Source organism: Aotus nancymaae, unplaced genomic scaffold, assembly GCF_030222135.1.
Source record: "Aotus nancymaae isolate 86718 unplaced genomic scaffold, 86718_ANA_hifiasm-v0.15.2.pri h1tg000081l, whole genome shotgun sequence".
NCBI classification, from domain to species: Eukaryota; Metazoa; Chordata; class Mammalia; order Primates; family Aotidae; genus Aotus; species Aotus nancymaae.
In genome coordinates, this window is record NW_026988496.1 from 2,312,411 (window position 1) to 2,330,025 (window position 17,615).

The window sequence follows — 17,615 nt, forward strand, 5'->3', positions numbered from 1 at the left end:
GTACAAGTTTTTGCATATATGACATGTTTTCATATCTCCTGGGTAGACAAAACTAAGAGTGGAATTGTTGGATCATATGGTACCTCTAGGTTTTTATTTAGCCTCTTGATAAACTACTAAACTGTTTGCCAAAGCAGCTATACCATTTTCCCATCCTACTAATAATGTATGAGGCTTTCAATGTCTCTATATTCTTGCTAAGATTTATTATCATCTATCTTTTTGTTTATAGCCATCCTAGTAGATGTGAAATTACATCTCATTGTGGTTTTGATTTGCATTTCTCTGATGGCAATATACACTGAGCACCTTTTCATGTACTTATTGCTTTGCCCATTTTAAAACTGGGTTATATTTTTATTATTGATTGGTAAAGAGTTCTTCATCTATCTTGGATATAAGACTCTTATCAGCTATATAATTTGTAAATATTTTCCTTCCGATCTATGGACTGGCTGTTAACTTTCTTTATTTGGTTAGAGATGGGGTCTTGCTCTGTTGTCCAGAGTGGGGTCAAACTCCTGGGCTCAAGCAATCCTCTCACCTCGGCCTCCCAAAGCGTTGAGATTTTAGGTGTGAGCCACCATGCCCAGTCATACTCACTTTCTTGATAGTATTGTTTACAATGCAAAAGCTTTTAATTTTGTCTAATTTAACTCTTTTTTGGTTAGCTGTTTGTGCTTTAGGTATTACATCTAAGAAATCATTGTCTAATCCAAAGTCACAAAGATTAACACCTTTGTTTTCTTCTAAGAGATTAATGGTTTTAGCTCTTACATTTAGGTTTTTGATCTGTTTTAATTTTTGTATATGGTATGAGAGCAAGTTTCTTTTCTTTTTTTTTTTTTTTTTTGAGATAAAGTCTCACTCTGTTGCCCAGGCTGGAGTGCAATGGTGTGACTCAGCTCACTGCAACCTCTGTCTCCCAGGCTCAAGTGACTCTCCTGCCTCAGCCTTCCGAGTAGCTGGGATTATAGGCACGTGCCACCATGCCCATCTAATTTTTTTGTAATTTTAGTAGAGACAGGGTTTCACCATGTTGTCCAGGCTGGTCTCAAACTCCTGACCTCAAGTGACCCACCTGCCTCGGCATCCCAAAGTGCTGGGACTACAGGCATGAGCCACTGCACCCGGCCACAAGTTTCAACTTCATTATTTTGCATGTGACTATCCAGTCGTTCTAGGACCATTTGTTGAAAAGACAATTGTTTTCTTCATTTAATTGTCTTGGCAGTACTGTTGAAAATCAACTGACCATAAGTGTATAAGTTTATTTCTGGATTCTCAATCTTATTCCATTGACCTATATGTCTATCTTTACACAGTACCACCATAGTCTTGATTACTGTAGCTTTGTAGAAAGTTTTAAAATCAGGAAATGTGACATTTACAAATTTGTTCTCCTTGATTGTTTTGAATATTCTGGGTCCTTTGCATTTCCATATGTATTTTATAATCAGCTTGTTTTCTGTGAAGAAACCAGATGGAATTTGATTGAGATTGTGTTGAATCTGTAAGGCAATCTGAAGGGTATTCCATCTTTAGAATATCAAGTCTTCCCGCCCATGAACATGGGATATCCTTCCATTTATTTAAGTCTTCCTTAATTAAATTCAATGATAATTAGTAGTTTTCAAGGATATAAGTCTTACACTTCTTTTGCTAAATTTATTCCTATTTTATTTGTATTGATGCTATTATAAATGGAATTGTTTTCTTTTTTCTTTTCTTTTTTTCTTAGATGGAGTCTCCAGGGTTAGAGTGCAGTGGAGTGCAATCTCGGCTCACTACAACCTCCACCTCCTGGGTTCAAGTGATTCTCCTGCCTTAGTCTTCCAAGTAGCTGGGATTATAGGCGCCTGCCACCATGCCTGGCTAATATTTTGTATTTTTAGTAGAGATGAGGTTTCACTACATTGGCCAGGCTGGTCTCAAACTCCTGACTTTGTGATCCGCCTGCCTTGGCCTCCCAAAGTGCTGGGATCGCACATGTGAGCCGCCATGCCTGGCCCTGGAATTGTTTTCTTAATTTCATTTTCAAATTGTTAACTGCTAGTATATAAATATACTACTGATTTTCTTTTCTTTTCCTTTTTTTTTTTGTTTTTGTTTTTGAGACAAGAGTCTTGCTCTGTAGCCCAGGCTGAAGTGCAGTGGCCTGATCTCAGCTCACTGCAACCACTGCCTCCTGGGTTCAAGTGATTCTTGTGCCTCAGCCTCTCAAGTAGCTGAGACTACAGGTGTGTGCTACCATGCCTGGCAAATGTTTGTATTTTTAGTAGAGATGGAGTTTCACTACATTGGCCAGGCTGGTCTCAAACTCCTGGCTTCAAGTGATCTGCCTGCCTTGGACTCCCAAAGTGCTAGGATTACAGGCGTGAGCCACCACATCTGGCCACAACTGATTTTCTTATATTCTGCAAACTTGCTGAACTCATATTAATTCTAATAGACTTTTAGTGGATTCTCTAGGATTTTCCACATATAAGATCATGTCATCTATAAACAGAGACAGTCTTGCTTCATCCTTTCCAGTTTAGGTGCCATTTATATATTTTTCTTCCCTAAATGTCCTGGTTAGAACCTCCACGACAATGTTGAATACATATGGCAAGAGTGGACATCCTTGTCTTGTTCTTGATCTTAGGGGAAGGTATGCTCTTTTTCACCATTAAATATGATGTTAGCTGTGGGTTTTTCATATATGCCCTTCATCACGCTGTGGAAGTTCTCTTCTATTCCTAGTTTCTTGAGTGTTTTTATTGTGAAAGACTGTTAGATTGTTGTCAAATGCTTTTTCTGTGTCTATTGAGATGATCATATGGTTCTTGTTCTTTTTCCTACTGAGATAGTATATTACATAACTTGATTTCCATATATTAAACAAACTTTGCATTTTTCAGACAAACTTCATTTGGTCATAAGTGTATCATCCTTTTTTCTTTTTTTTGAGACAGGTTCTCACTCTGTTGCCCAGGCTGGAGTACAATGGTGTGATCTAAGCTCACTGCAGCCTCTGCCTCTTGGTTTCAATCAATTCTTGTGCCTCAGCCTCCCAAGTAGCTAGGATTACAGGTGCATGCCACCATGCCCAGCTAATTTTTTTTTTAATTTTAATTTTTAGCAGAGATGGGGTTTCGTCATGTTGGCCAGGCTGGTCTCAAACTTCTGACCTCAAGTGATCTGCCTGCCTCGGCTCCCCAAAGTGCTGGGATTATAGGTGTGAGTCACCGCGCCCAGCCTATCATTCTTTTTAAATGTTGATGGATTCAGTTTGCCGGAATTTTGTTGAGGATTTTCATGCCTATATTAATAAGAGATATTGGTCTGTAGTATTCTTTTCTTGTGATGTCTTTGGTTTTGATATCAGGGAACACAAGCCTCATGGAATGAGTTAGGAAGTGTTTCCTCTGCTTCTAGTTTTCAGAAGAGTTTCTGAGAAATGGGTATTTCTGTCTTTTTTTTTTTTCTGAGACAGAGTCTCACTCTATCGCCCAGGCTGGAGTGCAGTGGTGCGATCTTGACTCACTGCAACCTTTGCCGCCTGGATTCAAGCAATTCTAGTGCCTCAGCTTCCCAAGTAGCTGGAATACAAGTGTGTGTCACCATACCCGAATAATTTTGTATTTTTAGTAGAGATGGGGTTTCACCATGTTGGCCAGACTGGTCTCGAACTCCTGACCTCAGGCGATCTGCCCGCCTCGGCCTTCCAAAGTGCTGAGATTACAGGCATGAGCCATAGCACCTGGCCAAGAAATGGGTATTTCTGCCGGGCGTGGTGGCTCACACCTATAATCCTAGCACTTTGGGAGGCTGAGGCAGGCAGATCATGAGGTCAGGAGTTTGAAACCAGCCTGACCAACATGGGTGAAACCTTGTCTCTACTAAAAATACAAAAAATTAGCCAGGCATGATGGTGCATGCCTGTAATCCCAGCTACTCGGGAGGAGGCAGGAGAATCACTTGAACCCGGGAGGTGGAGGTTTTGGTGAGCCAAGATCGCGCCATTGCACTCCACCCTGGGCAACAAGAGCAAAACTGTCTAAAAAAATTAAAAAAAAAAGAAAAAGAAAAAGAAATGGGTATTTCTTCTTAAAATGTTTGATAGAACTCACCAGCAAAGCCATCTGTGCCTAGGCTTTTCTTTGTGGGAAGTTTTTAAACTACTAATTTAACTTCTTGTCACAGGTCTATACAGATTTTCTATTTCTTCTTGAGTCAGTTTTGGTAGTTTTTTCAAATTTATTGAGGCATAAAAGGCATAGCATATGGTCTATCCTGGAGAATGTTTCATGTGTACTTAGGAAGACTGAATATCCTGGTGTTGTTGGTTTGAGTAGTCTATAGATGTCTGTTAGGTATAGTTTATAATCTAGCATAGTACATAAACTATAGACCAATATCTCTTATGAATGTAGACATGAAAATGCTGGGTATAATATAGTTGAAGTGCTCAATATCCTTGCTGATCTTGTGCCTATTGTTCTATTCATTATTAAATAGGGACTGGGTACAATGGCTCATGCCTGTAATACCAGCACTTTAAGAGGCTGAGGTGATAGGATTGCTTGAACCCAGGAGTTCAAGACAGCATAGCAAAATTCCATCTCTACTAAAAATAAAAAATTATCCAGTTGTGATGGTGTATGCCTGTAGTTCTAGCTACTCAGGAGGCTGAGGTGGGAGGATTGCTTGAGACCAGGAGTTGGAGGCTACAGTAAGCAATGATTATACCACTGCACTCCAGCCTGGGCAATAGAGCAAGACCTCATCTCTAAAAAAGAAAGAAAATAAAGAGGTGGATTGAAGTCTGCAAATATTTATTACTGTTGATTTGTCTATTTCTCTCTCCATTTCTGTCAGTGTTTGCTTCATATATTTTGGGGGCTCTGTTGTCAGGTGCATATTCAGGCCCTTATACTTCTTCTGAATTATACAATATCTTCTTGTGTTCTGGCCTCTATTTCTCAATATTACAGTTTGCTCTATACATTATTCCCAGATATATCTTTCTAAAGCAGTATTTTGTTGATAGCACTTTCTATAAACCCTTAAAATCTTTATGCTACTAACAAAATGAGGTTCAAACTTCTTGGATCTTTAATATTCCAGCTTCAACTTGTCTTTCCAATCGTTCACTACTTCACCCCAGTTGGACCACTTGCCATTCCTTGAATAGGTCTACAAAGTTGTCATCTCTATGTCTCTGGTCTATATATCTGGAATGCTTGTACTTACCTCTATCAAAACCCTTTCTATTATTCAGGGCCTATTCAGCCATCATCTTTTCACTCTAACTGGAAACGTGCTTTCCTTTCTCTTAGTGACTTTGGTATTTTATTCTTAAAGCCCAAATCTCTTTCTTCCTTCTATTTGAGAAATCCATGCTTATGTCTTACTGTCTCCTTTAAACAAGACATTCTTCAAGGGCAGAGCTTATATACTACTAATTTTTCTATTTCCCATAGTGCCTAGTAGATAGTACCTTGCACATAATAGACATAGTAGACATTTAATAAAAAGTTGTTTAATTCATGAATATGTCACATTTTTGGAGACACAAGGTGTTTGAAGAGAAGCATTAAAATTGTTAGTTAGCTCAGAGAAGGGTTTATTAGCTAGGCCTTCAAGAAGTTTTAGTTACTTACTCGTTCTTTTAACTGTATTACTTCTTTGTCTTTTTTCTGCTTCCACTGTCTGAACTTCTCAGCATCCTCTTTCATTTGACGCATTAATTGTACCCGCTGGTTTTTCATCATCTACAAAAACAAAAACAAGCACAAGTATTAGTCATCTGCACTTTATTCTAGGCTGGTGTGGATGGATAGACTTACCGTTAAGAAGAGAGAAAACCCAGAACTGGGCTGGGAAAGCCACCAACAGATTTTCTGATTAGGTTTATAATACCCCTTGCTATGCTTGCACAGGGTTTCCAAGTATAAACTACACAAGTGAACACTGAGAAGAAATTAAAGAAAAATGTACCTACAAGCTAAATCCAACCCTAAATTTACTGTATACAAATAAAATTTCAAGGAAACATCTACTAAGCCTCCAGGACAAATCCACCTAGCAACCATTGTGTTCTAAAGGTTTCAGTACAAGTAGCCTGTAATCACCACTTTGTTGGTGTCACAAGTTGAACATTCAGTAACTGAGAATTTTCTCTAGGTGTCTGTCATCTTGTTACTACTTTAGGAAATTATGCTGCGTGATCATGGAAGGTGATCAGGATGTAACCACTAAGTATGGAGACGTCTTTGTTCTTTGGTTTCAGAGACTCTAACATTAAATTTTGAATGTCAAAGCAAGGTTTTATTAAGCAGATTCTAGATGACCACTAGCACAATGTTCTGCAAAAGGGACATTTGTGGAGATTCACACACTTGAAGTGATTGCCCTGCCTGCTATTTTCTCACCTGAAAACACTTCTAGTATATTTCCTTTTTTTTTTTTTTTTTTTTTTGAGACAGAGTTTCGCTGTTGTTACCCAGACTGGAGTGCAAAGACATGATCTCGGCTCACTACAACCTCTGCCTCCCGGGTTCAAGCAATTCTCCTGCCTCAGCCTCCCGAGTAGCTGGGATTACAGGCACGCGCCACCATGCCCAGTTAATTTTTGTATTTTTAGTAGAGACGGGTTTCACCTTGTTGACCAGGATGGTCTCAATCTCTTGACCTCGTGATCCACCCGCCTCGGCCTCCCAAAGTGCTGGAATTATAGGCGTGAGCCACCGCGCCCGGCCTTCTAGTATATTTCTAAAGGGAATACCTATGTTTGTAAATTCCAATGGGGGTAAATGCAAGGATGAGAATTTATTACCCGTATCTCCTGGTTCAGTTTGGAGACAGTATGCTCTGTGGATTCCTTTAGTTTCAGAAGTTTGGACTGCTCATTCAGTTTCTTCTTCAGATCAGCAATTTGACCCTCCAGCTCCTGGAGACGTTTGCGGCGGCGCTCACTCAACCTAAACACAGATGCTGTAGAAGTGAAGACTACCAGCAGCAAAGCCTGACTTCAAAAGACATAATACTAGACTGCCAGAGTTACAACCCTGACATATATAAAATAGGTGACTAGTCACATAGCCATCTTAAAAAAAGAATACCACCCAAACCTGTCTCAATAATAGGAGCTTAATACAAAGAGTAAGACAAATTTTAGTATACAGCAATGCAACTGCCTCAATATACGCCACCCTTTTTGTGTCAAAATGGTTTTTTGAAGGCATTTCACTTTACTTTAGCTATAAAGAATAATTCTTACTATTATACAAGTCTGAGATAGAAAATAAATATTCAGCATAACTTTTACAAACATGAGCTTTAGACACAACGGAGAGATAAAATGGAGTCACTGAGTAAAAAGAAGGTAGAATAGCCCATATGGCAGAGGTCTGAAGGAGAGTACAATGTTACGGTTATCTGCTTTGATTTTATTCTTAACTGGTAAGAGATGGCTAGATTGATTTTTTAATCGCTACCCTGTACATTAATTCCATTCAAAAACTACTTTACCATTAGTGCAGGGACAAAGAAACTACTGTTATCTAGTAAGTCTGATAATCTTTTAAAAGCCAGTTCAAATGTTAACTTTTTACAAAGCTTTCCTTGATCATGGTAGTCTGAATTAATTATTTCTCACCTCTGAACTCTTAACACAATTACTGCCTAAGAAATTTATTTGGCTACTAATCATATGCTGTGTTATGACATTCTTTTACTGTCAACCTCAGATGCTATTTAAAATTGCAATTATTTAACCATTTTTGTGTTTAGGACTCCTCTTCATAACTAGGTTTAAATCTTTTGGAGGCAGTAAACGGGACTTCTACTTCTCTATTTCTTGCAAAGCTCCTCACACATAGTACAGACTTAAATAACATTTATTAATTTTATTCTTACTTGGCTTGGTTGACATCCTTCTTTGCTGTCTGAAGTTCAAGAACCAATTCTTCCTTTTCCTTTTGCAGATTGATGACTTCTAATTCTAGACCTTTCATGTTATCCTAGAAAGGTTATAGGTCAAAGAGAAAGAAGACATTACATGGCACAGGAAGAAAAACCACTTCAGCATTCCATGTTTCAATGAACTATGCATTAAATTTTACCACTTCAATTGCATGCTGAAAACATTTATCCTTGATTTGATGGAAATTAAAGTTATGTAGTAGGAAATGTTTGGAATCTGAGGGTCTGGGTTTTAATCTTGACTGCCACACTTACTATCTAAGTATCTTTAAGGAAAGTCACTTCATCTTTTAGTTTGGTTTCTGTTCAGAAAAGAGTTAATATAGCAGGCCTGAGAGTGCTATTCTTAAAAAGGCCTACTTACAAGGATGTCCCTAGGCTCATGTCTGGCAACTTAGATTTTGATAAGGTTGCCACCATTCCCTAGCTGATAAGAGTGGTTCATTCTATGCCTAAACTGTACAAACAATATCATTTATCCTGAACACTTTTCTTCTTTCTGGGAGTCTAGAATTTTGGTATTTATAAGGCACAGAATGCCTACCTGTGCCTGAGTTCTGGTAAAAGTACTGGACTCTTAGGCTCAAGGGAGCTTCCCTGGTAAGCAGTATTCCATACATGTTAAGCCCACTGCTGGAAGAATAAAGTGCTTCCTGTGACTTGACTGGGAAAAAATTCTTGGAAGCTTGTACCTGGTTTCCTCCACACTTCCCATGTGCCTTTCTCTTTGCTGATTTTTCCTCGTATCCTTTTGCTGTAATAAATCTTTTTTATTTTATTTATTTTGAGATAGAGTCTCACTCTGTCACCCAGGCTGGAGTGCAGTGGCCCCATTCAACTCACTGCAATCTCCACCTCCTGGGCTAAAGCAATCCTCCCACTGCAGCCTCCTGAGTAGCTGGAACTACAGGTGTGTGTCACCATGCCCAGCATATATATATATGTATTTAAGTAGAGACAAGGTTTCACTATGTTGCCCAGGCTGGTCTTGAACTCCTGGGCTCAAGTGATCCTCCTGCCTCCTGCCTCTGCCTCTCAAAGTGCTAGGATTACAGGTATGAGCCACCACATCTTGCCCTTCATTTGCTTATTTATTTTCCTTCTCCTCTCCTCTCCTTCTCCCTCTCCTCCCCCTCCTCCCTGCCCTTTCCTTTCCCTTTCCCTTCCCTCCCTCCCTTTTCTCCCTCCTCCTTTCTCTCTCCCTCCCCTTCCTTCTCTGTCTCTTTCTTTCTTTTGAAACAGTCTCACTCTCACCCAGTGGTGAGTGCAGTGGCATGATCATGGTTCACTGCAGCTTCTACCTCCCGGGCTCAAGTGATCCTCCCACCTTAGCCTCCTGAGTAGCTAGGACTACAGGCGTGTGCTGCCACCTTGGCTAATTTTTGTATTTTTTTGTAGTGATGGGGTTTCACCATGTTGCCCAGGCTGGTCTTGAACTCTTGGGCTCAAGCAATCCTCCCACCTTGGCCTCCTTAAAGTGCTAGGATTATAGGTATAAGCCACATCACCTGGCCCCATAAGTCTCAACTGTGAGTATGACTATATGCTAAGTCCTGTGAATCCTCCTAGTGAATCATTAGATCTAGGGGAGCTCTTGGAGACTCCCAAAGGTTTCCCTATCTATGTCAATAATTAACAATAACACCTATCTCACAGGGTCATTGGGAAGATCAAATAAGATAAAAAGGTAGACACTTTGTAAAGAGCTGCACAAAGATTCTTATATCCAGAGCTTTCAAACTTAGCTACTCACTAACAACTGCAGTTCTACATGCATTTAGAAAACGGAGTCTAGAAACTGAAGCTTGACAGTGGAAAATCCAATAAACAAATTCCATCCTATTCTCATAACCAAAAAAGATTAGAGAAAACTGACTGGATTAGTTGGCAGCCAAGAAGATTATATGCAGGCCCTACCAGCATTAGATTGACACAAAGAAGCAGAGGCAGATTAGGTGGGGCTACATTATCAGAGAAGCTTTCTAAATAGGTTAGAACTGTTTTCCAAGAATGTACTCAGTTACTTCAGTATAACCAGTGAAAATCAATCTTTATAGTTACCTTTTTTTTTTTTTTTTGAGACAGAGTCTCACTCTGTCACCCAGGCTGGAGTGCAGTGGTGTGATCTCGGCTCACTGCAACCTCTGTCTCCTGGGTTCAAAAGATTCTCATGCATCAGTCTCCCAAGTAGCTGGGATTATAGGCATCCGCCACCACGCCTGGCTAATTTTTGTATTTTTAGTAGAGATGAGGTTTCACCATGTTGGCCAGGCTGCTCTCAAACTCCTGAGCTTAAGTGATCCACCTGCCTCGGTCTCCCAAAATATTGGGATTACAGGCATGAGCTACCGTGCCCGGCCTACCCTCCATATTTAAAATCACTAATAACATGGGTGTGTATGTATGTATGTATGTATGTATGTGTATATTCATATATTCTTTATATGATAAATATATTCTATATTTATAATATAGAAAAATATATTTGATATTATCTATATTTATAATATAGAAAACTATACTGTATATTTTTGCTTATAGAAGTAACATATAAATATATTTATATAAAAAATCTAGATAATAAATATAAAGGTCAAGTCCCCTTGACTGTCTCACCCCTGCCAAAATTCCAGTCCCCCTCCAGAAGTAAGCACTGTTATCAGTTTGATGCAGATCTTCCAGACATTTTTTCTAGACATTTACATACTCAAATATTACATATCTAGACATTTACATACACAGTCATATGTAACTTAATAACAGGAATATGTTCTGAGAAATGCATTGTTAAGCAATTTCATCATTGTGTGAACATGATAGCGTGCACTTATACTGTAGAACTGTGTATCATGCGACTGTACTGAATACTGTGGGTGATTATAACATAATGGTTAAATATTTTGTATCGAAACATAAAAATGGTACAGTAAAAATAGAGTATTATAATCTTACGGGACCAACATCATATCCATAGTCTGTTGTTGACTGAAATGTCATTATTTGGTGCATGATTATATATTAAATAAACGTATTATATATTACATATCACATAATATCCATTTCTAGAATATGTAATTAATATAAGTAAATATATAGTACATACACACACATACATGTGTGTGTTTATAACAATTAAAATGTGTTAAACATAGAATTATATATATATATATGTTATTCTGTAACTTGCCTTTTTTTACTTAATTAGTCATGGAGATTTATTTATATCAGCATATATAGGTCTGCCTCATTTTTTTGTCATAATGAAATATTCTTGTACATGCCTTCTGTGCACATGTGCAAGGTTTTACTAGGGTAGAGAGAAGTGGGAATTACAGAGTCATGAGGGCATACATTTTCAATTTTTATAGATACTGCCAAATTGTCATCCAAAGTGGCTATTCCACTTTTGCCAGCTATATATGAGAGTACTTTGCTTGCACCCTTGTCTACATTTGATATTGCTACACTTAAAAACCCCTACCAATCTGATAGGTGAAAAATAGTATCTATTCAAACGAAAAAAATAAATAAAATAAACAAAAAAAAAAGGAAAGAAAAATAGTATCTGTTCATTATATAGACCACATTTAGTCCCTAATTGTCTTACCAACTCCACAAGGGGGAATTATTCAAATATTTGAGTCCTGGTTTACTACAACTCATGGTGATCTTCATTAATCAGAACCTGTGCCTCCTCCAATTTTCTATGGCAATTCTTTACAGTGATAGGAAAAATAGCATGCTACTTAGGAGGCTGAGGTGGGAGGATCACTTGAGCCCAGGAAGTCAAGACTGCAGTGAGCTACGATCATGCCACCGCACTGCAGCCTGGGCAAGAGAGTGAGATTTTGTCTTGAAATGAATAAATGATTGAATTTAAAACGGTCTTTATTTCTTAGAGAGAAAAAAAGGTGGTGATTCACACATGATTAAAAGGTATTGATTACATAAATAATTTATTTCAGGCCATGTGCAGTAATGTAATGCCAGTACTTTGGGAGGTCAAGGCAGGCAGATAACCTGTGGTCAGGAGTTCAAGACCAGTCTGGCCAACATGGTGAAACCCTATCTCTACTAAAAATACAAAAATTAGCTGGGCGTGGTGGTGCAGGCCTGTAATCCCAGCTACTTGGAGGCTGAGGCAGGAGAATCAGTTGAACTCAAGAGGTGGAGGCTGCAGTGAGCCAAGACTGCGCCAATGCACTCCAGCCTGGGTGACAGAGTGAGACTCCATCTCAAAAAAAATGATTTCTTCTTAACTTTTAGGTTTGGCAACTCAAGCATATTTGATGCCAAGGGTAAAAGAACTAGATCTCTTAACACAGCTATAGCTCCTTACTAGCACCTCCCTGTAGAGTTAGAAATACAATAGGTGGGGCACCTGGCATAGGGCCTCCCAAGACGGTGATGAGTATCGTGGTGATTGCCAAGGAGAATTACCCTCTCTACATCCACAGCACCCCCACGGAGAACGAGCTGAGGTTCCAGTACATGGTGTACACATCTCTGGATGTGGTAGATGAGAAGATCTCCTCAATGGGGAAACCCCTGGTAAACTAGAGGGAACCTTCTCTATCCCACAGAGGACTAGAAGGTCTTGCCTCATAAGTCACTAGAAACTCGGCCAGTCCCTTCAGACAAATCACTTGAGACCATGGAGTTCAAAGACGTTCCAAAAGAAGTAATGTAGCTTGTCCACAGTGACATTTGCCAGTAATCAATATTTTACAAAACAACATGGCCTCTACAGAGGAGATCCACCTTATTCATAGAGTCTCTGGTTTTGCAGTTAACTTTCTGTACCAGGCATTGATTCATAAAGAGGGTGAGGCGTCCCAGGTGCACACACAGACTCAGAGTCTGATTGGCTTGGCTCCTGAAGCCTGAATTGGGTAAGGCTCGCTGTTTGCCCTTTGCTTCTCCAGTAAACACCAGTCACTGCCCCAACAAAGTATCTAGGCATGAATCTAGCATGGTCACTGCAGAACCAGCCCAGCTTGGGCACTTCCTGTGATTCAAGGTTGCCACGTTTCTCCAAAGTGAGGGCACACAGAGGGCCCTCACTTCACCTACCAACTCCAAGGTCATGGTGGTGGATTCCTCCAACACAGCTCTTCGCAACAATGAATTCGGTAGCATGTTCTGGAAGTTGTACAACTCCTACATGGATGTGATGTGTAACTCCTTCTTTAACCCGGGGACAGCATCCAGTCCAGGGTCTTTGATAACATGGTGACGTCTATGAAGATACAGGTCTGCTTAGTGAGAACTCTGCTGCCAGACATTGCAGACAGAAGCTTCTGCACATGATTGTTGTGGGGATGTCTGCCTCTTCCTGAATGTCATGTCCATGGCATTTGGGGCAAGGCCCCACGCTTGGTGCACCTCAAATAAAGGTTTGTGAGATGATATTTGGCTTTCTCCTTTTGTGTTAGCAGAGGATTTAACTAAGGAGAGTTCAGCTATGGACATTTAGTGGTGTGGGCAGAGGTTAGCAACCAGACACCACAGGAATTGTGCCCCCAATAGGCTTGAAGCTAGGAGGCAGGGGTGCCTGGAGCTGAGAGCTCTGGAGCCCACAGGACCTGTGATCACATGGGCTGCCTTTATAGCTCCCTCTGTCCTTGCTGTGGCGGCCCATTGGCTGAACAGGTGGGCTGGTCCATAGGGGTCAGCCTCCTGAGCCCAGATCCAGCCTAGGATCGAGGGGCAAAGGGGGAGCCCTTCCCACGTGCGCATTCCCACGGGGGAGGGCCCTCCTCTTTCTGGACTCAGCCTCCATTCTTTGCAATGTGGTCCAATATCTGGACACAGCCCAGGCCTTAGAAGGAGCCCCTGTGAAATTTGGAAAGCCTCAGGGCAGCCTGCTTCCGAAACACTGGAATGGCAGACTCAAGGCACCCTTTCCTGCCTGTTGGTGAATGTAAGTTAGGATTTGGCTCTTGCTCTCCAGATCCCTGGGCAGGCTGCTCCGGAAGCACATATTTAGGACAAGGCAATTGGATCTGCCCTTTCTGCCCAGAAGCCCTGCAGCCAAAGTTCAGATAATGACCAGGCCTGAGGTGTCAATCAGGGCTGAGGTAACAGTTCAGGCAGCCCGGGCCTGCCTTCCCCATGTTGCTTGATGATGTGACTGCGTGATGACCACCCAAAGCAGTGGCAGAGGCCACAAGGTCCACTCACACGGCTGAGCCCCCGGCACATTCCTAGCTCCATGTTGTAGTCAGTGCCGGCGGCATTGAACAACCAAGGCTGGGCCTGCAGAGGAGCCCCCTTCCCTCCCCAGTCAGTCCCTCCACCCCCCAGTACTAGTATACTCAAGGACCTTTCAGGACCCCAGAGTACCCTGGGAGCAGGTAAGGCTATTAATGTGGGTTAGTCAGTAGTGGGGCACAGGGAGGTGAACTTTTTCTCTACACACCTTTGGATTTTCATGTCTTTCAATAAGCACAGTGTTAATTTTATAAATTACAGAAGAAAAAGAAATTAACTAGGAGTGTGTGTATGTGAAAATCACATGCCCCAGGCCTCCCCTGCCCCAGGGTGAACTTGAAGCCCTGGAGTGGGTTGAGGCATGCCAGGCAGCTGATTTGGGTGCATGTAGGCCACAAGCCACACTCATAGGGTTAAATCTTTAACAAGAGCCTCATATTTGTTAAGACAAGGCAGGACCCCAGGCATGAAACCTTTAGCTTTTAGTGGGGATCACTCCTGCTTAAGGTCTGGCTGTGGTGGGGACTGCAAGTTGCTAACCTAGCATCTATTCTCCTTCTTCCCTACTAACAGAATCCCAGTGCTTCTGCCCAATTCTGACAAGTGGGCAGACAAAACCCACGTCCTACGCTTCCCCACAGCCCAGGGTGGGCAGTTGTGGCATGCAAGTGGATGGTGTTGGGAGAGACTTGCAGCAAAGACCCTGTAAAGGGAGCTGGGCTGACATGTGCAGTACCCTTCACCTTTGCCTTCTTCCTGCCCAGAATGTGGATGTGATGGCTGGTGCTCAGACAGCTGTCTTGAGAGCATGAGGACAAGATTCACACCCTAAGGCCAGGGAAGCAGAAAGCAGGAAGGATCCTGTGCTGTTGCTGCTCTACCTGCCCCAGACTACTTACGTTCAGCTTTTTAAAAAAAGTTAGAAAATAAATATACCCTTCTCTGGTTAAAGAAAAAAATAATAAATACAATGCAGGAAGACATATCCCTATGTGACAGACACATCAAAACAAATATGGTAGAGAAAGGAAATCTGGAGGCAACAAAGACAAGGTAGGGAGAAGAAGAATATCTTGATAAAACTTAATTCCTATTCTTAGAGATGGGCCATGTATCCATGCAAAAAGAATAAAAGGCTATAACAGGGAACAATTACAAGATTAAAAGGAGACCTTGGAAATTAATAGGGAAATGAAATTATTCACTAAGAATGAAGGGAAATCTCCTAGAGAGTAGAATAAAAAGGCAAAGAAATAGAAAAGAAGAAGAGATCAGAAAAGCAGAAACTAATTCTAAGAGATACAATATCTGACTAAGAGAAGTGCAAGAAAGAGAAAACAGAGAAAGTAGAGAAAATGTCACTATTTTAAAAAATGACATGGAAAAAAAACTGCCCAGAAAAGAGTGCAAATTTCTAGATTGAACGGACCAGTCAAGCACCAAGCATAATGAATGAGAAAAGAAGGCTGGGTGTGATGCCTGTAATCCCAGCACTTTGGGATTGAGAGGCTGGGAGGATCACTAAAGGCCAGGAATTTGAGATCAGCTTCAGCAACATAGTGAGACCCCCCCATCTCTACAAACAATAAAAAATTAGCCAGGCATGGTGGTAAGTGCCTGTAGTCCCAGTGACTTGGGAAGCTGAGGCAGGAGGACCAACTGAGCCCAGTGTCAGGCCTCCATGTGCAAGCCCGGACCCAGAAAGTCTAAAGTCCTGCCTGCCTTGGCTGATGACCCCATCCCCTGCCTGCATTCACCATTATCCCTGATCACCCAGTGGAGCTTCACCCCAGACATCAACCCACCCTGCCATCTTAACTGTTATTATAATAACGTAAATACTCCTCACCCCACCCAGCCATCTTAACTGTTCTTATGTCTTACCCCACCTGCCATTGTAACTGAACTTATGGTAATGTATACTCCTTGCCCCTACCCCCACCACTGTAACTAATTTTACTCCATAACACCCCTGCCCCCTCCCCAAAAGATTTGCCCCAACCTATAAAACCAACTCCTATCCCACTGTCCCTTGCTAATGCCCTTTTCGGCCTCAGCCCACCTGCACCCAGGTGAATAAACAGCCATGTTGCTCACACAAAGCCTGTTTGGGGAGTCTCTTCATTCAATGCTCACATTTTTAACACCCAGGAAGTTGAGGCTGCAGTGAGCTGTGATGGCACCACTGCACTCCAGCCTGGGCAACAGAACAAGACCCTGTCTCTATAAAAACAACAGCAACAAAAAAAAACAGGAAACCATACCAAGGCCCATCATCGTGAAATTAAATAACTCCTGGGGACAATGAAAAGATCCTGAAATTTTCCAGAGTAAAAAAAAATAGGTCTAATACAAATAATCCAAAATCATAATGGACTTCTCAATAGCAATACTAGAAACAGAAGAAAATGGAGCAAGGTCTTCAAAATCCTGAAGAAAAAATTTCTATACAATTATAAACCCAATCAACAAATTTAAGAATTTTAAAAAAGCAATTTTCAGACATGCAAAGCTTTAAGGTATTTCCCTTTCATGTATGCATTCTCAGAAAGCTATTGGGGTTTTACTCCACCAAAACAAAGGGGCACACCAAAGAGGAGGAAGACGTGAAATCTGTGTCAACACAGAGATGAGAAAGAAGTGAAGCAAATCCCCAGGATGATGGTCCCAAATTGGTGGCTGGGCAACAGCCCTACAGAAAGCAAACCAGGACAGAAGATGCCAGAAGGGTTGTTTTCAGGAAAGAAATGGATTGATAAATTATTTGGTATGTCTGACCACAATGAAGAGTTTTATAGTTTTGTCAAGAAGTTTGGATTGACAGGTATATAGAAAACTAATAAATGGAAAAAATGAGACATATTAACTCTAGAAAATACAAAGAGTTATACAAGAAAGGAAATGGAATCATACCATAGGGCTCAATTTTAAACATATTTACATAATCAGAAACATTTAAACACTAAATATTCATTTAAACAAAAAGGGTGATATAACCATTTTGAAAGATAAAGGTGAGGCAGTGTGCACAGGTGGTGGGGTAAGAGAGCTATATTCTTGACTTCCATTGTGGGAGGCCAATAGATATTTATCTAAAAAATTTAACGTAATTATACTGTCAATTCTTATCTAGAAATATGGAGGTAAATGTCAGAAGAAATAGGAATAGAGGACTGCTTTGATTTTTTGAAGTATTATAGTATTTGACTTTAAAAAATGATATATATGCATTTGTTTGACATAGATTACAAATTCAGTTTTTGTTTGTTTGTTTGTTTGTTTGTTTTTGAGACAGAGTCTCACTCTGTCACCCAGGCTGGAGTGCAGTGGTACAATCTTAGCTCACTGCAACCTCCACCTCTGGGTTTAAGCAATTCTCCTGCCTCAGCCTTCTAAGTAGCTGGGATTAAAGGCATGCAGCTAATTTTTAA

At 40.8% G+C, this 17,615-nt stretch overlaps 1 protein-coding gene and 1 pseudogene across 1 annotated transcript in view; one reads left to right on the forward strand and one right to left on the reverse strand.

Moving 5' to 3' along the window:
• Positions 1 to 17,615, reverse strand: part of KIF4A (kinesin family member 4A) — a 121,695-nt gene that overhangs the window by 32,752 nt on the left and 71,328 nt on the right. The window contains exons 16-18 of the mRNA XM_012475038.2: positions 7,906 to 8,009; positions 6,824 to 6,968; positions 5,649 to 5,759 (exon numbers count right to left, since the gene is read on the reverse strand). Coding sequence (XP_012330461.2) covers positions 5,649 to 5,759; positions 6,824 to 6,968; positions 7,906 to 8,009 — 360 coding nt within the window. The remainder of the gene's footprint in view (positions 1 to 5,648; positions 5,760 to 6,823; positions 6,969 to 7,905; positions 8,010 to 17,615) is intronic.
• On the forward strand, positions 12,933 to 13,281 carry LOC110567112 (trafficking protein particle complex subunit 2-like protein; annotated as a pseudogene).